We start from the raw sequence: 19,353 nt of genomic DNA, 5'->3' as shown, positions 1-19,353 counted from the left end.
TATAAATGCGAGAGTACCTGAAGCCTCAGTGGCAGTAGGCGGACGACCTCATAAGATGTCTCCCTCAGATGGAGACGAAACGTTAGGTGGAAGTTTTATACATCGACCACGGCCTCTCAGCCCGGAAGTTTCAACTGAAGTCCTGCAAGGTAATCACGATTCATTAGCGGATCATTAACGCTCAGACCAACCTGACCCGTAACAACCGATTGGAATAGACACAAGATTTGGCATTGACAGTTACGCTAGCCGCCGTTAAGGACTAAAGAGAAACTACAGCGAGGCGCGCGGAAGCTTTGCGAGCGGCTCGACGTACCATCGAGTATGTGGACGCGGACGGAGGCGGCGGCGGTGTTGGAGGGGGCGCACGTGTAGCGGCCGGAGTCCGCGGCCGTCGCCCTCTGGATGAGCAGCCGGCTGGTGGTGAGCGCGCCCTTCTCCGTCACCAGGCTGATGCCGCCGCGCGGCGAGTCGAAGTTGATCGCCTGCACAGCGCGTTCACTCCGCCTTACTTTACTAGCGTACAAATGTTACACCTTAGGAAGAAAGAGTCACACTTCGAGCTTTAAATAAGAGAGTTCCAAGATTATGAAAACTGAGTCACATCAGAATTGTACAACGACTGGCCAAGAGTCGGAAGGCACTACGATACTCAAAACACACCAGTGGGTTTTCGGAAGAATACCCTTCACACAATCCCGAAGATAGAAAGCGAATAAAAATGGGAGAGCTATTGCACAATCAACACCACATGTAACTCGCCCGAGTTCTTGACCAGAATAATATACAAATCAATAAAATAAAATTATAAACAGCCGACCAGTTGCAATGGATAAAGAAATCTTTACCTAGGTTTCAACAAATTTAAATTTGTCTTCTTCAGAAGGTGGCAATTTACATTAGTATGGACTGATGTATCATCGTCGTTTTTACAAATATCTGCATAGATCCATTTGTCCAAATTAAAATATAGCCCTGAAAATAGGGTTTGTCATGTACTAATTTACATTTACATGACAAACCCTATTTTCAGGGCTCACATGTTGCAGAGCTCACAAGCTTGTGAGCTCTGCAGCATCCATGTACTAATTTACATTTACATGACAAACCCTATTTTCAGGGCTATATTTTAATTTGGACAAATGGATCTATGCAGATATTTGTAAAAACGACGATGATACATCAGTCCATACTAATGTAAAATTGCCACCTTCTGAAGAAGACAAATTTAAATTTGTTGAAACCTAGGTAAAGATTTCTTTATCCATTGCAACTGGTCGGCTGTTTATAATTTTATTACGTGGAACCGTTGCTGTTGTGCAGCTATGTTTAAAATACTGAAATCAATAAAAGTAAATTTAAAGCTCTGTTAGATGATAAATTAGCTTACGGAACACTGGAGGAAGTTCTGATGTTGCACTTAATTATGGAAACAAGATTTGAGACATCGTCACAGGATTTGTCGCTCAAGAACAAGTTTTCGACTGAGTAAAAGCGTGCAACTCTACTGAAATTCTCAGAACAGATACAAGAATTCGTGAAAGAAGTATGATTTATAGTAACTGAGCCGTGCTGCGGTTCGCGTTGGTGCTGTTTGTAGGTTTCCGTCCTCTGTTAGAAGCCAGACGGTATCGCTTAGCTGACACGGTTGCGTTGTTTGTCTTCTTTTCGTGTTGACTGGCGCCACTTGGTTTCGCAAGCGTTGCGTGTCCTCCAGTGCCAGCAGCGGCGGTTATCGATATGTAGTAACTGTAGTCCTATCTTTTGGTCGACGTCGTTGTTGTTCCATGTCGTGTCAGTGCGAGTTCGGTTGGGAACTCAGGAGGAGCCAGGTCCGTGCAGTGCCAGAACACGCAGGGACGGCGGGCGGTGCGCATGGACTGCCGGATCGAAGGCCTGTGGTCACGAGGGTGCACGACCTCTTCGTAAACTGGATCCTGCAAGCTTTCAATGCATTTGAATTCAAGTAGAGAAACCTCCACAATTGTGAGATCTTGCGATTCTCCGATGACTTGGGTTCGTGTCGCTCCCCGTAGTGTTACCGAGGCGAAGAGCAGCTAGTGGAGGGCTTTGGGTCGCGCGGCGTACCGGTACGGTCTGGGGCGCCATGTCACGGTCCGCGCGGCTCCCCCCCGTCGGAGGTTCGAGTCCTCTCTCGAGCATGGGTGTGTGTGTTGTCCTTAGCGTAAGTTAGTTTAAGTTACATTAAGTAGTGTGTAAGCTTAGGGACCGATGACCCCATAAGAAAAAAAAAAGTGCTTGGGGAAGGCGGATCTGATTTGCTTTCCTAGAGTTCTAATTACTTTTCATTGCATTCAGTTTGTTACTATTTGTTAAGTTTAACCAGCGGTATTTTTCCTCCCTCGTGGGTGGTGAAGCCCCAGTTACCTGCCCTGTGGGTTAGCGTACGTAACGGCAGTGTACGTTTCCTGCCGCTGCTGTCCAATGAGGCGTGTAGGGTTGACAGCTTTCTTGATTGTAGGTTGGTTGGCGATTCTTCTACTCTGGTGGTAATGATTCCTTTCTCGTTCCGGCCGCTCTAAGCACAGTATTCCACGGGCGGAGTCCAGACCGCTGGTTCCAACTTTGGCGTATTTTACATCTTTGCCTTTGGTTTATTGGACGTCAGGTAGCCTCAGCAAGATTATCATTAGTCATTCGTTAGACTGCCACTAGTCTGAGTTACCATGTTGTGAAATGAATGCAACTCTTGGCTGCCTATCTCATCGCTCGCGAAAGTGGTTTTTGCCGGACCTACTCAGAGGTCGATTCCTGGTGCACCGTCTGTGACTGGCCATTGCGTTTTATTATTGTACTTGCTGTTTTATTGTATGTTTCTAAATTTTTAATGTAATTGTCATTCTTGGCGTTAAAGCAGGTTTAAATGGCTGTGCTACCAAGTTTATCATCATTTTGTCTCACACGTTTGTTGATTAGTTGCCTGTCTTTTTAAATTAACATTCGATATTGCATTGCAGTTTTACAATGTGTTTGTTAAATTTTGTATAATTGCCGTTATTGGCATTAAAGGCATTCAGCCGTGACTGTGGTTACTTGCCTTAAAATTCTAATTGGGATCACAATGGCTTGTTTTTAAAACATTATTTGCTGTGTCTGTATTTTATGCTCATTTGGTAAATTGTAACGCACTGAAAGCACTATTAATTATACAGTGGTTTATTCCTTCATTAATAACGTGTGATATCTTGATTTATTGCTGAGTCGGAAATTACCGTGTTAAAATAAATGTGTGTAATTGCAAAAGGGAACCAATAGTAACTGATTACGTCCCCGTCCACAATCGTAACGGAATCCTGCCTTCCTTGACTACCAGGTTTCAGTAATATGTAAAGAGGAAACGTTGCTTCCAGACGGCTCAAAAAGTTCTTGACCAGTTTAACCAGTTTACTACAGATTCTAAAAAACATTGGAAAGCATATAGCCTAAATAATTTTTTGAAACAACAGCACAGACGTTTCTGTTAAAATCGACTCCAAGAAAGAAAATGTTCTGGTGAGAGAAAATGCTGTTTCGTTTTCTTTCCTGCAATCACTTGTAACTAAAACCATAAGATAAATTGTAATTCAAGGCAAAGAGCTTCACAAATTGAACAGGTCAATAACGCGTTGGTCCACCCCTGACCATCATACAAGCTGTTACGTTGCTTGGCGTTGATTGACAATGTTGTTTAATGTCTAACTGAGCGATATCGGGCCAAATTCTGACCAATCAACGGGTTAGATCGCCAAAATGCCGAGATGGTTGGAAGGTCCGGCCCATGATGCTCCAAACATTGTCAGTTGGGCAGAGATCCGGAAGCCTTGCTGGCCAAAGAAGGCTTTGGCAGCCAGGAAGACAGTTAGTAGAAACTCTCGCCGCGTGAGGCTGAGCATTGTCTTGCTGAAGTGTAAGCCCAGAATGACTTGCCATTAATATCGTCGACGCAGCGCTGTGATCTAATGGTGCCGCGAATGACAACCAAAGCGGTCCTGCTACGGAAAGAAATGGCACTGTCCAGGGAACCTTCGCTGGTCAGTTTGCCTCAGTTCAAAGTGGGACTCATCACTGAAGACAATTCTACTCCAATGAGTATCCACGCCAAAGATGTGTCTGGAGACGCCCCAGACAGAGGTGGGATATCAACCTGATTGTCGAACCCCATAAGGCCCGACAACCAAGAGTGATGGTCTGGGCCGCCATTTCTTTTCATAGTAGGGCCCCTTTGGTTGTAATCTGCAGCACACTTATTGAGGAACGTCGACGATATTCCTTCTACGCCCAATTTTGCTGCCCTTAATGGCTAGCCATTCTGGGCTTACATTTCAGCAAGATAATGCCCGCATAGGGCGAGACTTTTTACTGTTTGTCTTCGTGCTTGCCAAACACCATGATGGCCAGCAGGGTGCTAAGTCCGGTTGGTTACTTGGTTTAAAAGAGGGGGCAGGGACCAAACTGCTAGGTCATCGGTTTCTCGTTCCGATTAAAATAATTCCACAAGGGTGGGAGAAAAATAATCGAGACATACAAAACACAGCTGGAAGGAAGGAGAAAACCACAAGATAGACAGAAGGGCAACAAACGCTAAAATGGAGAAAATCGGACAAGAATACCACAGAGAGACTCAAGAAACGTGTAGAAGAGCTCAAAACAAGAGATCATATTACCATGGCTGGCTGACAATGAGGATAAAAAGGAAAAGCCAGTCACTCTGCAACGCATTAAAACCTTCACGAAAAAAGCACTAGGGTGGAGGACACAGAGGGACAAAGGACATGCGCTAAAACTTAGATCAAACGATAAAACCCATCCTCACGAATAAAACGTAAAACTAAAAGTGCTGTTGAGGCAGGGTGCTGGGAAAGTTAAAAGTCCGCCGCAGAGCTGCTAAAAGTGGGCAGTACAGCAAGAGGTGCACGACCGTCAAATGTGAGCCACAGCGACACCGAGGTGGGTCCTCGTGACGTTAGCCACGTACGGCCAGTGCAGAGCTGGCAGAGGACAATTGATTCCCTGCGAGAGGGCCGCATGGAAGACTTCCACACATTTGTAGTCTCCTTAATCACAGTTTGTCGTGCGTATTGTTATGTCATTCCGTCTCCAAAAGCCGAAAAACCTTTTCGCGTAAGATAAAAAGCAGGTCAGTTTCGGAGATGCCCATCTCCAGAAGCGGTTTCCGCATAGCCTGTTTGGTCAGCCTGTCAGCAAGTTCGTTGCCTGAGACTCCGACGTTTCCTGGGGTCCACACAAATACCACTGAACACAGGACCGTTCCAGGGCATAGATGGACTCCTGAATGGACGCTGCCAAAGGATGTCGAGTGTAGCACTGGTCGATAGCTTGTAAGCTGCTTAAGGAGTCAGTACACAGGAGAAATGACTCGCCAGGGCATGAGCGGCTGTGCTCAAGAGCACGAGATATGACCGCCAGCTCTACAGTGAAAGCACTGCAGCCATCTCACAAGGAGTGCTGTTCAATATGTCCTCCATGAACATATGTAAAGCCTACGTGACCATCAGCCATCGAGCCGTCGGTGTACACCACTTCATGGCCCCGGTACATGTCGAGAATCGAGAGGAAGTGATGGTGGAGAGCCGCAGGGCTAACGGAGAAGAATCTGCGACCTAGGTGTGAATCGACCTCGAGGAGAGGTGGTAACGGGAGGGACTCCAGTTCAGACAGGAGGGGTTGGACACGAACTGCAATCGTAAGCCGTGACCTGGGCCGCCAATGCGGGAGATGAACCGCCGTGGTTGGGAAAGGGAGACGGTAATTCGGATGCGCAGGAGAACTACGAATGTGTGCGATGTAACTGGCGTGCAGTTGTGCACGCCTAACCTTCAATGGACGGACTCCAGCCTCCACTAGGACATTGGTCCCCGGACTCGTTCAAAAAGCTGCTGTCGCTAGGTCGAGTAAACGCAACGCTGTGGGTGCCGCCGAACCGTAAACCAAACTCCCATAGTTAAGGCGGGATTCAAGAAGGGCTATGTAGAGCTGCTGCAGTGTAGAGCGATCTGCACCCCAGTTGGTGTTGCTCAGGCAGTGGAGGGCATTAAGGTGCTGCCAACACTTCTGCTTAAGCTGACGGAGGTGAGGAAGCCAAGTCAATAAGGCGTCGCAAACCAGTCCTAAGAATCTATGTATTTCCACTACAATGAGTGGATAGTCATTAAGGTAAAGTTCTCGTTCTGGATGAACGTTGCGACGCCGACAGAAATGCATGACACACGACTTCGCGGCTGGAAACTGGAAGCCGTGGGCTAGAGCCCATGACTGCGCCTTGTGAATGCCTTCCTGTAGGCGCCGCTCAGCAACACCAGTACTGGAGGAGCAGTACGAAATGCAGAAGTCGTCTGCATACAGAGGACGTTAGACCGACGGCCCTACAGCTGCTGCTAGACCATTAATAGCCACTAAAAGTAGAGAGGCACTCAATACAGAGCTCTGCGGAACGCCTTTCTCCTGAATATGGGGAAACTATGGGAGGCACCGACATGGACACGGAAAGTACGGAGCTACAGGAAGTTTTGAATAAAAATCGGGAGCGGGGCCTGGAGACCCCACTCATACAATGTGGCGAGGATATAATGTCCCCAGGTCGTGTCGTAGGCTTTACGTAAGTCAAAAAAGACGACAACTAGATGTTGGCGTCTGAAAAAGGCTGTTCGGATGGCAGACTAGTGGGGCACGGCATTATCAGTGGTAGAGCGACCTTGGCGGAAGCTTCTCTGACATGGCGTCAGTAGGCCACGTGACTCCAGGAACCATCCCAGCCGCCGACACACCAGTAGCTTACAAAGAAAGTTTGTGACGCTTATGAGCCGGTATCTATCCACATCAAGCGGGTTTTGACTGGGTTTGAGCACCGGAATGATGGTGCTCTCCCGCCATTGCGATGGAAAGACGTTATCGCACCAGAGGCGGTTGAAGATGATGAGGAATGTTGCTTGTAGTCGAACGAGAGATGTTTAATCATCTGACTGTGGATCCGATCGGGCCCAGGAGCTGTGTCGGGGCAATGTGCAAGGGCGCTGAGGAGCTCCCACTCTGTAAATGGTGCGGTATAGGATTCACTCTGGCGTGCAGTGAACGGGAAGACTTTCCTTTCCACCTGCCGTTTGAGGGTGCGAAAGGCTTTGGGGTAGTTCTCCGACGCAGAGGCGCGAGCATAGTGCTCAGCAAAGTGCTCTGCAATTGCATTTGCGTCGGTAGATAATACGCCATTGATGTCAATGCCAGGGACACCTGTTGGGGTCTGCTACCCAAAAAGACGTCTAATCTTCGTCAGACTTGGGAGGTGACGTATGGCACCCAATGGTCGAAACGTACGAAAGATGGTAGAACCGTTGTCGTAGCGCCGTCGTAGGTTGTCATATGCACAGGAAATAGCCTCTCATATTTTCTCTTAGCCTCATTGTAGGTCAGTCGGTCCAGGGTCTTGTATTCCCTTATTTTTCTTTCTTCCTGGTGAATAGTGCAGTCTGGCGAGCAAGGTGAATGGTACTCTCCACAGTTGATACAGATGGGAGGCGGGGCACAGGGAGTTTTGGGATGTGAAGGACGTCCACAATCCCGACAGCTGACGCTGGAAGTACAGCGGGAAGACATATGGCCGAACTTCCAGCACGTAAAGCACCACATCGGGAGAGGGATATATGACTTTCTTGGGTAATGTGTAACCCTCGAAGGCCAAGATGAAGGCACCATTTGCAACCTGATTATCCCTTGGACTCCAGTGGATGCGCTGGACGAAATGGACACTTCACCGCTCTAAATTGGCACGCAGTTCATCGTCAGACTGCAAAAGAAGGTCCCTGTTAAATATGATACCCTGGACCATATTTAAGCTCTAATGTGGTGTGATGGAAACAGAAACATCCCCCAGCTTGTCACAGGCGAGTAGTGCCTGTGGCTGGGCAGGGGATGATGTTTTGATCAAGACCGACCCTGAACGCATTTTGGACAAGCTCTCCACCTCCAACTTGTCCTCTAAATGCTCCACAAAAAAACTGAGATTTCATTGACAAGAAAGATTCCCCATCAACTCTCGTACATACAAGGTACCGGGATGAATAACCTTCGCTGTCATCCTGGCATTTCTCCCATGGTGTGGCCACCGCGGTGAACGATTTGGGGTTGTATTTCTTAGCGTTGAAGTTATACCTTGGTTCAAATGGTTCAAATGGCTCTGAGCACTATGGGACTTAACATCTATGGTCATCAGTCCCCTAGAACTTAGAACTACTTAAACCTAACTAACCTAAGGACATCACACAACACCCAGCCATCACGAGGCAGAGAAAATCCCTGACCCCGCCGGGAATCGAACCCGGGAACCCGGGCGCGGGAAGCGAAAACGCTACCGCACGACCACGAGCTGTGGGCAGATAGACCTTGACCGCTTAGAGACTGCTGGTGTTTGACCACCAGCAAGAGATGACGTACAACGCTTCATGGCGTGTCATCCACCCTGAAGCCACCCACTCCAACCATGGGCCCTCCACACGGGCGCCCCCAGCTGCAACAAAGGCCATCTGGCAGGATGGCCATTGTCAGGAGTCCCAATGCCCCAAGGTGAAGGCCATCTACTCCTTGGCATACATTGGAAGTTAACAGCTCTGGCATCGGCAGAGCGATCCCTGTGTGGTCAGGGGGCTACAAACAACAGAGTACATGGTGGCCCCACCACAACGGACTGGCCGCCGTACTGGATATCAGGCGCAAACGAGCTAAGAAGTCCATTATCGTCGACAGGGCAGAAATCGATTTGCCCAGAGGATGGAGGAAAACGGACCCTCGAGGGTGACCTCGCCCAACAGCTGGAGAATGAGTGGAAGAGCAGATGCACGTCGACGAAGGATGCGAGAGATCTCAACGCATGATGGACACTATGTACCATGCAAGGCGCCCTTCCCCAATTGGCTTGCTCTTCGGGCAAATTTTTAAAAATGGAAGTCAAATCCTACATGGGACCATCGCCAAAGGCCGAAACGTGTGACTTCTTTTAGTCGCCTCTTACGACATGCAGGAACACCTCGGGTCTATTATAACCCCCGGACCCGCAGGAGGGGAGTACCTTGTCTTCTGGGTACTTTTTTTTTTGTCCAGAAGAGTGATACATTACGTTCTCTACGTTCAGAAAGAAAACGCTGTGTGTTACATGTAAATACGAGTTATTGATGCTATATACGAGGACCAAGAGGGAATAGGGACAGAAGAGAAAGATTAAGAGCGTAAGATGGAGATGAAAGTTTTCTCTTCTACCGTTGTCCGTCTGTATCGAAGACGCGATGAAGGAAAAGAAACGACGGTCCAGAAGTGCGAGATCTTCTATGATGATATTGCTGTCCTCTTGTGAAAGTCAAGAAGAATAGCAGGACTTGTTCAATGGAATGAGCAGTCTGTGGATCGCAGAATATGAGCTGAGAAGAAAGCAATAAAAGGAGAAAGTATTCTGAAGCAGCAGAAATAAGTTACAAAATTTTTATAAAAAGTGAGAATCACTTCATAAACTAAAAGAAGAAATTCTTCTTCCTTTCTACGTGTGACTGACGAATCAAGAAGTATATTAGAAACCATCCGTTGGTAAAAGAAGCCGATTATTATAAAAAATATGCTAATTTGAAAAATAAAACCAGAAATGTAAGTCTGGAGCATAGTTAAGTATGGAATAGAAACAAGGTTCTTAAAGCGGGATGTTCAGAAAGATGCTAAAAATTAGTTAAACTGATAAGATAAGGTATGAGCTCGTACTCCGCAGATAGAATGATACGACAAATGTTAAGACATCAGGGAGTAACTTCCATGGTACTAGTGGGAACCGTAGAGGGCAAAGATTTTAGGGAAAGACAGAGTTTCGAATAAATACATCAATAATTGACAAAACTGGCTTGTAGTGCTATTCGGAATTGAAGAGGTGTGCGCAGGAGAGGAAAATCGCTGTGGTCCACATCAAACCAGTCAGATGACTGATGACATGAGTTCACAAAATGTAGTACCCTCTACCTCACATTGATGGTGGCCTTCGGTGTAGATGGAGATTTATGTGACGTTGCAAGGTTTTCTTACTGAAATAACTTACGGGAATGCAGCCGGCTGACGTCGTCGATAACCATTTTCAAGGCAAAACTGCAGCAAGTAAGCACTGTGCAAGGGTATTTAAAACTTCAGTTTTCAGGGAAACACCGGAAAGATAACACTCACACATACTGTAAACACTAGCATCATCACAAACCAAAGATGACCGGAAGTTATCGATAGTACAATTAATAAACAACCGCAGGGATACCATAAACTCAATCCCTCTGTTTCTTGACAAAGGAGAAAGCAGGATTGTAAGCATAATTTAAACAGAACCTACCATCTCCATTTCTAAGGTTACTAACTAATTTAATTTCAACAGCTTCCTTAATAACACTGTCCCAATAGCTGGAACTGCATGCCAGAATCTCAAAAAAATGTTTCAAAAGGCTCTGAGCACTATGGGACTCAACATCTTAGGTCATAAGTCCCCTAGAACTTAGAACTACTTAAACCTAACTAACCTAAGGACATCACACACACCCATGCCCGAGGCAGGATTCGAATCTGCGACCGTAGCAGTCCCGCGGTTCCGGACTGCAGCGCCAGAACCGCACGGCCACCGCGGCCGGCGCCAGAATCTCCGTGTTGTTATTTTCCAGAGGATGACTGGGGCTAAGGCAATGTTCTGCCATGGCGAATTCGCTCGGCTGTTGTAAGTTTGTGTGCCGCTTGTACTCCCGATAGTCTGACCAACATATGACATGCGACGACTGCAAGGAATACGGTTCTCCCCCCTCCCCTTACCCAAACTAAGATGGTCCTTTACGGAACTAAAAGTCCCCTGATCTTAGATGGTGTTAGAAAAACACACTTCACATCGTATTTCCGCAAAATACCACCAATCCTGTTCCAGATGCTTCCAGCATAAGACAAAGGGGCCGTAGACTTTAGTACCTCCTCGATATTGTCGTCACTCACCTTATGCACAGTTGGTCGATAATACAACGCACGGCTGATCTGTTTTTCACTATAACCATTCTAAGGAGAGGTGGCTTCAAGATGGGCTAACTCATCTGAAAAATTCTCACGGTCCGAAATGATATGGGTCCTGTCGACCAAGGTATGAAGTATCCCTTCACGTTGAACCTGATGGTGACAGCTGTCGGCCTGCAGATAGAAATCAGTTGGAGTAGGCATCCTATAACCAGCATGTCACAACGCTCCATCCACCTTCCTCCAGACTAACACATCAAGGAAGGAAAGACAGCCATCCTTTTCCACTTCCATCGTGAAACAGATAATCAGGAGGATTGAATTCAGGTTTTCCAAAAAGTCGTTCAAATTCTCAATGTTATGAGGCCAAATACCGAAAGTATCGTCTACATAACTGAAAAAAACACGCAGGTTTCATAGGCACCAGCTCCGAGGCACGTTCCTCGAAATCTTTTACAAACAAACTGCCAATAATAGGCGACAACGGGCTTCCCATCGCAACTCCATCTGTCTGCTTGTAGCACAGGACATCGAAAGAAAAAGTTTCGTTTGTACAGCACCAAATCTAACCTCAGAAAAGCGTAACTAATCAGAGGAACACGACTATAGAGAGAGACCACATCAAAGCTTACTACAATACCAGAATCATTCAAACGCATTCCCTCTAAGAGACGTAAAAAATCTGCGGAGTTCTTAACGAGGCGCTCACACCGATCTACTATGGGGCTCAACAGAACAGCAAGGTTTTTTGCTGTACAATATGAGTTTTGTTTGAATTCTGCTACGACTCCTGCTCTCTACCATGTCAAAAAAGAGAGGAACAGAGTTCACCCGCAGATTATTAATTTCACTACCGATAAATTCTGACGTCGGTCAACTCTGGTTCGTGATGGTACTAGTGTTCAGTGTGTGTGTGTGTGTGTGTGTGTGTGTGTGTTTGTGTGTGTTTTATCTTCCCGGAGTCTCTGAAAACCGAGGTTTTAAATTTTCTGGCGCTGCGCTTACTTGCTGCAGTTTTGCAGGGTGTATTACGGTCTAAACATCGGCGGTTGTCGACGACGTCACCCACCTGCATTCCCATGTTATTTGAACGTCGTACACACTTTGAGAAACTCAGGTCTCACATTGTTTTCTTAATGTATAATAACATCGCACGTGTGTCTGATATGGTTCCCAGAGGGTCCATCTCCCGTCTCTCTCTCTCTCTCTCTCTCTCTCTCTCTCTCTCTCTCTCTCTCTCTCCCCTCTTTTCAGTCATCAGTCCTCTGACTGGTTTGATGTGGCCGACTACGAATTCCCCTGTGCCCACCTCTTCTTACAAGATTAGCAGATGCAATCTACGTCCTGGATGTGTTCCAGTCTCTGTCTTCCTCGATAGTTTTTGCCCTCTGCTGCTCCGTCAAGTATCATCGAAGAGGCTCCGTAATACAGGGAAACAGTTCATGGAGAGGGGAGGGGTAGGGTGTACGCACCTGCGAGTCGCGGCTCCAGACGATGGCCAGCGGCGGCTCCGGGGCGTACAGCACGAGGCACGTGAGGTTGATGGTGCTGCCCTTGTCGATGTACAGGTCGGGGCCTCCCAGCACCTCTGTCAGCGGCTCTGCACACGTCACACGGGCGCCACGTCAGCTCCTGGTCTCTACATTGACTTATCATAGGTATTCTCACCTCCTTACTAATTAGGGATCTGGTTCCCAACTTACTGGTAATTCAAAAGTGTCTTTTCAGGAATTACTTTTTAATAAAACTTCTTAATTTTCATTCCCGAATATTAGTTTTTGGCCCATAGTTCTACTTTTATGTTCTAAATACCGATGTAGTAGAAAGAAAAAACCTGGCTCTTGTGCTATCACAGATATTGCTCCTTGAGTTTTGAAATTAATTTACTTTGTAACAAAATTACAGGATTTATGTATACTACTGTATACAGACAAGTCATTTTTTAACTTAGTTACCAAAAATCTCGAAAGTTTCTTGGCCGATTTACTTCATATTTTTACACGATAAATGATAATTAATTGAAACCCTCAGCTGCCGACAGGTGTTGTTGATATTCCTCGATGGGGACAGCTGAAAATGTGTGCCCCGAGCGGGACTCGAACCCGGAATCACCTGCTTACATGGTAGACGCCCTATCCATCTAACACACAGAGGGCACAGATGAATAGAGCAACTGCAGGGACTTATCCCTTGCACGAGTCCCGTGAGATCCAAATTCCGAATTGTCCACAATCTACATACGTAATGTGGACAGTTGGGAATGTGGGTCTCACGAGAAGAGTGCAAGGGATAACTCCCTGCAGTCGCTCTATTCATCTGTGTCCTCGGTGGCTCAGACGCCGGCACGGTAACTCAGCGTGTTCGGTCAGAGGGTTAGCTGCCCTGTGTAATAAAAAACAAAATGAGTTAATGATCAACGACGAACTGAAATGCGTGCCTTGCGACGTCACCCCGAGGAGATACAACGAACAAAAAGAGATTAATAATAATAAAAAAGATGGATAGAGCGTCTGCCATCTAATCAGGAGGTCCCGGGTTCGAGTCCCACTCGGGGCACGCATTTTCAGCTGTCCCCATCGAGGTATATCAACAACACCCCTCGGCAGCTTAGGGTTTCAATTAATTATCATTTATTCTAAAGAAGCTGCACGGTCATCAGTGGAATCTGTTCTTTCGAGAGCAGTTACTATATTCATCTTTTTACACGATACTCTAATAAACGTTCGGATTGACATAGGCTATATATTTTTAAATATACGGGGTGTATCAAAAAGAATCATCCGATTTGGCGCGTTCTTTTTTCATACATTTTCATAGGTGCTCAACATGGTCCCCTTGAGATGCACGGCATATGTCAATGCGGTATTCAAATTATACCCACACTGCAGCGAGCATGTCTTTGAGTTACAGCTTCTACAGCTGCTGTTATGCGATGTCTCAGTTCATTCATTGTTATTGGTAATGGAGGCACATAAACAGAGTCTTTTATAAACTCCCACAAAAAATAACCACGTACGGTCAGATCCGGCGACCCTGGAGGCCAGTAATGTAAGGCTGAATCATTTGGTCCAGTGCGACCGATGCATCGTTCAGTAATCCTTTGATTTAAGATTTTCCGCCCTTCCAGTGCCCCATCCAGTTGGTAAGCGAAGTCGTTCGGATCAGTCTCCCACTGTGTAAAAAGAAAGTTCTGAAATACCGAAATATGTGCTTCCTGTAACAGTGTTCTCGGCAAAGAAACATCGACCATACACCTTTCCCTGTGAAACGGCACAAAACACATTTAATTTTGGAGAGTCCCTCTCATGTTGTACAACTTCATGCGGTTGTCCCGTACCCCATATTCTCACATTATGATGGTTCACCTTTCCATTTAAATGGAATGTTGCCTCGTCACTAAGAACGAAATTACAGAACTCCACACGTAGTTGTTTGTCACCTTCACAAAGAGCTTGCAGTAGCTGAACTTTTAATGGTTCCGTGTGTAAACGTCGACACTACACACGCCAGACGGACATCGGGGGGCATGTTGAGCTGTCGAGCTACACGGCGAACTGATTTCTGCGGACTCCTTGTGAAACTATGGCGGATGCGTTTGTCTTGGGGACAGCCCAGCGATTTGCCTGTACACAAACAACCTATTTCTCGGAATTAATTGTTCATGCCATCATCTAATGCTCTGCGCTTTGGGAGGAGCCAGACCATACATTGTACGAAAGTCTCGCTAAAGAGTTATTACTGAATGGCACTGCGTAAAACGTAGAACACAAAGCTCTTTCTATTGTCCCGACAGCATTTTTACTAGGACTGAAGTGGATGCACACTGCTACTACCTAGCGGGAACCATGTAAAACTCGAGAGATTGCTCTTTCCAACAGTACGTTGTTCACGCACATGTCTTAAATAACATAATAGTCATTATTATTTTAATCTGATTATAATTTTTGATATATCCTGTATTTTTAGTGTATAAAGGAAAAAAGTTTGTTCGTTGGTTGATTTGAGGGAGGGGACCAAACAGCGAAGTCATCGGTCCCATCGGATGAAGGAAGGATGAGGAAGGAAATCGGACGTGCCCTTTCAAAGGAACCATTCCGGCATTTGCCTGAAGCGATTTAGGGAAATCACGGAAAACCTAAAACAGAATGTGCGGCGGAGGACGTTGACGGACGCGTTCCCGACGGATTGCCGCTATCGCAGGGTTCGATGCTGCGCTGAGTTGGTATCCCTCATCTCTGTTGACCAGATTGTCGTGAATCCTTGTTTCTATGGATTCTTTGATGACGCTTTCCCAGAAGCTAGTTGCTCGGCACAGTACCTTCGTGTTTTCGAATTTGAAGGTGTGTTCTTCATTTACGCTGTGTTCTGCTATGACTCGTTTTTCTGTGTGACCTAGCCGCACAAATCTGATATGTTCTTCGCAGTGTTTAGATATACAGCGCTGTGTTTGCCCATGCATTCGCATGGTATGCTGTAAACTCCGCTGGTCCACCGCAGCCACCCGAGGTCTAGTAGAGGGGGTGACCGCACATATAAATAGCCCGCTCTCCGCGAATCTCGACACTTCGCCAGAAGATGGGTCGTATGACACTTCCAGAAACGTCGCGAGATATCAACGCTACCAGACGGCTGGAGACCCGAGAAATGTTCGTCAATATTTTACGCCGGGAAAGCCTATAGTCACATATTAAACAAACTGTTTCTCCCAAATACAGTAGATTCTTTCTTCTTATATATAATTTAAGCAAAAATAGTGTATACAACTATATTATGTTTATTTTTCTTCCTTGCAACAGGGTTTAACAAAAAACTGTAAAATTTGTATTTATGACTTACAGGCATCTGATTGGAATACGATTTCGGAAGCTGAATAGTCCGAAACTTTGTAATTCAACCCGTTTGCAGATTAAAACTACGCGAAATACTGTAATTGAGCCAGCAGCAGGAGAGGTCTCTGATACTCGAAATCAGTTAACCCATCCATTTTAAGCGACTTCAATTCCAAATCAAGGATTCGTTGGCTATAATAGTAAACAAGCTCAAGGTCTGAGAGAGGGCGGAAGAGCAGATGAACTTGGGGAGAGTGGACATAAAGAGGGGGAGGAGGAGATGGACAGAGATAGGTAGGTGAAGTAGGAACTGGAGTGATTGGGGGGGGGGGAGGAGGAGGAGATGGACAAAGAGGGGGAGATTGGCAAAGAGAGGGGGGCGGGGTGCGTAGATGGACGGAAAGAGGGGGGAGAAGGAGAATTGGACGTATATAGAATTCCCAAACATATTTAGCAATCGTGAAGTGTTACCTTGTTCGCTAGTCTGTATGTAATCATTTAAAAATGCTTACGCACACTCTCTGATGAAAAGTAACCGGATACTCCTATAAAATTCAGAACTGGCCACTAGGAGTGACGAGAAAGAAACGCAACAGTACAGAAAGACGGGGGGTATTCAGTATTGTATTGCCAGTAGAGAAGCAGTAATAGCAGCACACGTTGGTCAGAAGAGCTCAGTAGCCTCATATACACCTACATCTACGTGATTACTCTGCTATTCACAATAAAGTGCCTGGCAGAGGGTTCAATGACCACCTCGAACGTGGACTAGTCATCGGAGGTCATCTTAATAACAAATCCATCAGTGACCTTTCAGCCCTTCTACAGCGGCCCAACTTGAATGTTGGTGATGTGACTGCGAAGTGTAAACGCGAAGGAATAACTGCAGCAAAACCCCAAGTCCAGCCAGACCTTATGTACTGATGGGCGGGGACCGCAGAGTGCTGCGGAGGGTGGTGTGTAGAGAGTTAAAAAGAATGGATGACAGTGGTGGAGCAGCTTCTAACGATCAAATGGTGAAGCACAGAGGAGGTGGTGTTACGATATGGCGGTGTTCTTCTTGGTGGGGTTGTAGTCCCTTTGTTGGACTTAAGGAAAGGCTAAATGCAAAAGGATATGAGCACAGTTTTCAGCATTGTATACGGCGCACAGTAGAGGAAGAGTTAACGAGACGATTATTGTATCATCTCTGCCCATGGTCCCGATTTGAATCCAATGGGACACCTTTGGGATGTGTTACAATGCCGACTTCGCTCCTATTCCTAGCATCTACATCTCTACCTTCTGGTTTCGGCTCCTAAGAAAGAACGGACTGTCGTCCTTCCACAGGCATTCAGACACATTAATGAATGTATCTTCAGTAGAGTTCAAGCAGTGATAAATGTGAAGGGTAGACACACCTCATAGGGTAAGTGAATCATTTCAAATTTTTGGGCCCCAAAGGTGTAGTAACTATGTTACTACACAAGTTAAATAGTAATGGTAAATATATCATGATTATAAGTTTTCAATCATAAATGTTCATTGCTTCAAGACCTATTCTTCTTCACTGTAAATAACAGCCTCCAAAACAAATTTCTTGAAACCATGCCTTATTTTTATCGCACTTGATCCATTCCTCTTTCTTCATAGACACAGGGTCGTATTATTTGATGTTGCAGAAACCACTAGGTACGTTTTCTTCCTCCGATTCAGCTTCAGGTGATAATGAAGATGAATCCACTTCTGGATTTAAAGGATTTGCTTCAGCGCATTTCTGTCACCTTCGACCTTCTTTCTTTGGGAGTTTTTAAAATGCAATTTTCTCTTTCCCCTCGTGCGGTTGAGATGAACTGGTGAAGTCTGACGGCAAGTTGAATTTTTCTCTCTCCTTGCTCGTCTGGTACCGGTGTTTTTCGTTGAGGTTGGCATAACGGAAAAATATGATGTTGCTGAGCTTCGACTTTCCGAATTTCTTTGAGGATCAGAAGTAGCTGCAGGGCCTGCGTTTACTTCTTATTCTGTGATAACAGACTGAGCCTCATCACTCAGGATTGTGGGCGAAGGAATGAATTTGTGTGTTGGTATTTTGTTGGGATTGAAAGAGAAAGTTCCCGTGCACTCAAAACCCTTCATAGCATTTCTTACATTAGCTCCAAGTCTCCAGGCGATGCCGAAAATTTTACCAAAAACAGGGAGGGATTTTTGTGTATAGTTAGGCTGCATGAATACTTTAATAAATAAGAAACAATACAGGCTACATTCCAATTCAGAAAGCCCCATAATCCCATTCCCTAACTATGCAGTTGCTCGAGTTCATAACAGATGTCGCTAGTTGTTCTGTTCCACAACGTGGTGGATCCTATACAACAGGTAGCGGGAAGATGTATAACTAGCATTCATATTGTTGTAACTGCGACCGGAACGGTCGCGGGGTTGAAGTGACAGAAAGCGCGGCGAGGCCCGCGGAGCGGCCCGCGAACAACACAACGGGAGAGGGCGGACATGACCAACGGAGGACAGAACGAACAACAAGACCCAAACAACGGAGTCCGAAGGAAACTTAACAACCATGTCCACTCGTACACATAACAAGAAAGTAAGTAAGCTGTCCAACGCTAGGCGATGTGTCCAGAGACGTACGCGAGATTAGACTCGCTATTTTTTTTGGAGGGGGGGGGGGATTTCATTCCCCTGCCCCATATGGGCAGATACTGGCTGAGTTTTTTCCTTTGCTGAGTTTCGATTCCCCCTAAACGAGGCGGGCTGGCAGCAGCTTATTACGCCGCTCTTCAGCCTACAGAATTTGTTATAAAAAGATGAAGATAATAAAAAAAATAACAGTTGGCGATAAAATCGGTGACTTACAGATAAAATGGCAGAAAATTCTGGAGCTTAAAACATAAAACACAGGGTGGATGATGCTAATAAAATACACAGGAAGCAGAAAAATAATAGAAAGACAATTAAAAAAAACACGGCGACAGTCTGGGTTCTACTGGCTGAGTAAGAGGCAGGCGCTTAAATACTCTATCGGGGGCGCCGCTATTGGCCGCTGGAACCACATGTTCCACTGTGGTGCCCTCACACTGAAAGTGGGGCAGGAGGCGCGCTCCGCCACAGCTTACGGCGCGATGTTGCAGAGACCTCTAGGGGTCTTCGACGTCCATGACGTCTGGCGGGGATTCAAATTCCGCGGCGCACGGTAACAGACATATATTTCAAAAATGTACCTTTTTTTATGCAGGCGTGGTAAATTGTTATAATCGATGTTGTCTTACTTCATTCGGGATGATTGCTGCCTGAATTAAATATATTTGGAAAAACCTCCTGACGCTTGTGCACGTCATGTCTAGCAACGTTCCTGTAACGATTTTGCGCCGGAGCTGCGCACACTGGCGTAGCAGCGAGGAGAGCTCCGCCTACCATCCTAAGGGAGCCATGGGTCTGATGATGGTTTTCTAAAAGAACCGAAACCGGTTACCTATATCATTAAAACATAAATAGTGTGATCAAGACTGAACTTCAG

General features: G+C 46.1%; 1 protein-coding gene across 1 annotated transcript in view; it reads right to left on the bottom strand.

Annotated features, from left to right (window-relative positions):
* Positions 1-19,353, bottom strand: part of LOC126095561 (zwei Ig domain protein zig-8-like) — a 371,675-nt gene that overhangs the window by 23,346 nt on the left and 328,976 nt on the right. Inside the window, exons 4-5 of the mRNA XM_049910339.1 lie at positions 12,489-12,616; positions 317-485 (exon numbers count right to left, since the gene is read on the bottom strand). Of these exons, the coding sequence (XP_049766296.1) occupies positions 317-485; positions 12,489-12,616 (297 nt within the window). The remainder of the gene's footprint in view (positions 1-316; positions 486-12,488; positions 12,617-19,353) is intronic.

Source organism: Schistocerca cancellata, chromosome 8, assembly GCF_023864275.1.
Source record: "Schistocerca cancellata isolate TAMUIC-IGC-003103 chromosome 8, iqSchCanc2.1, whole genome shotgun sequence".
Taxonomy (NCBI): domain Eukaryota; kingdom Metazoa; phylum Arthropoda; class Insecta; order Orthoptera; family Acrididae; genus Schistocerca; species Schistocerca cancellata.
This window is presented reverse-complemented; position numbering and strand designations above follow the sequence as displayed.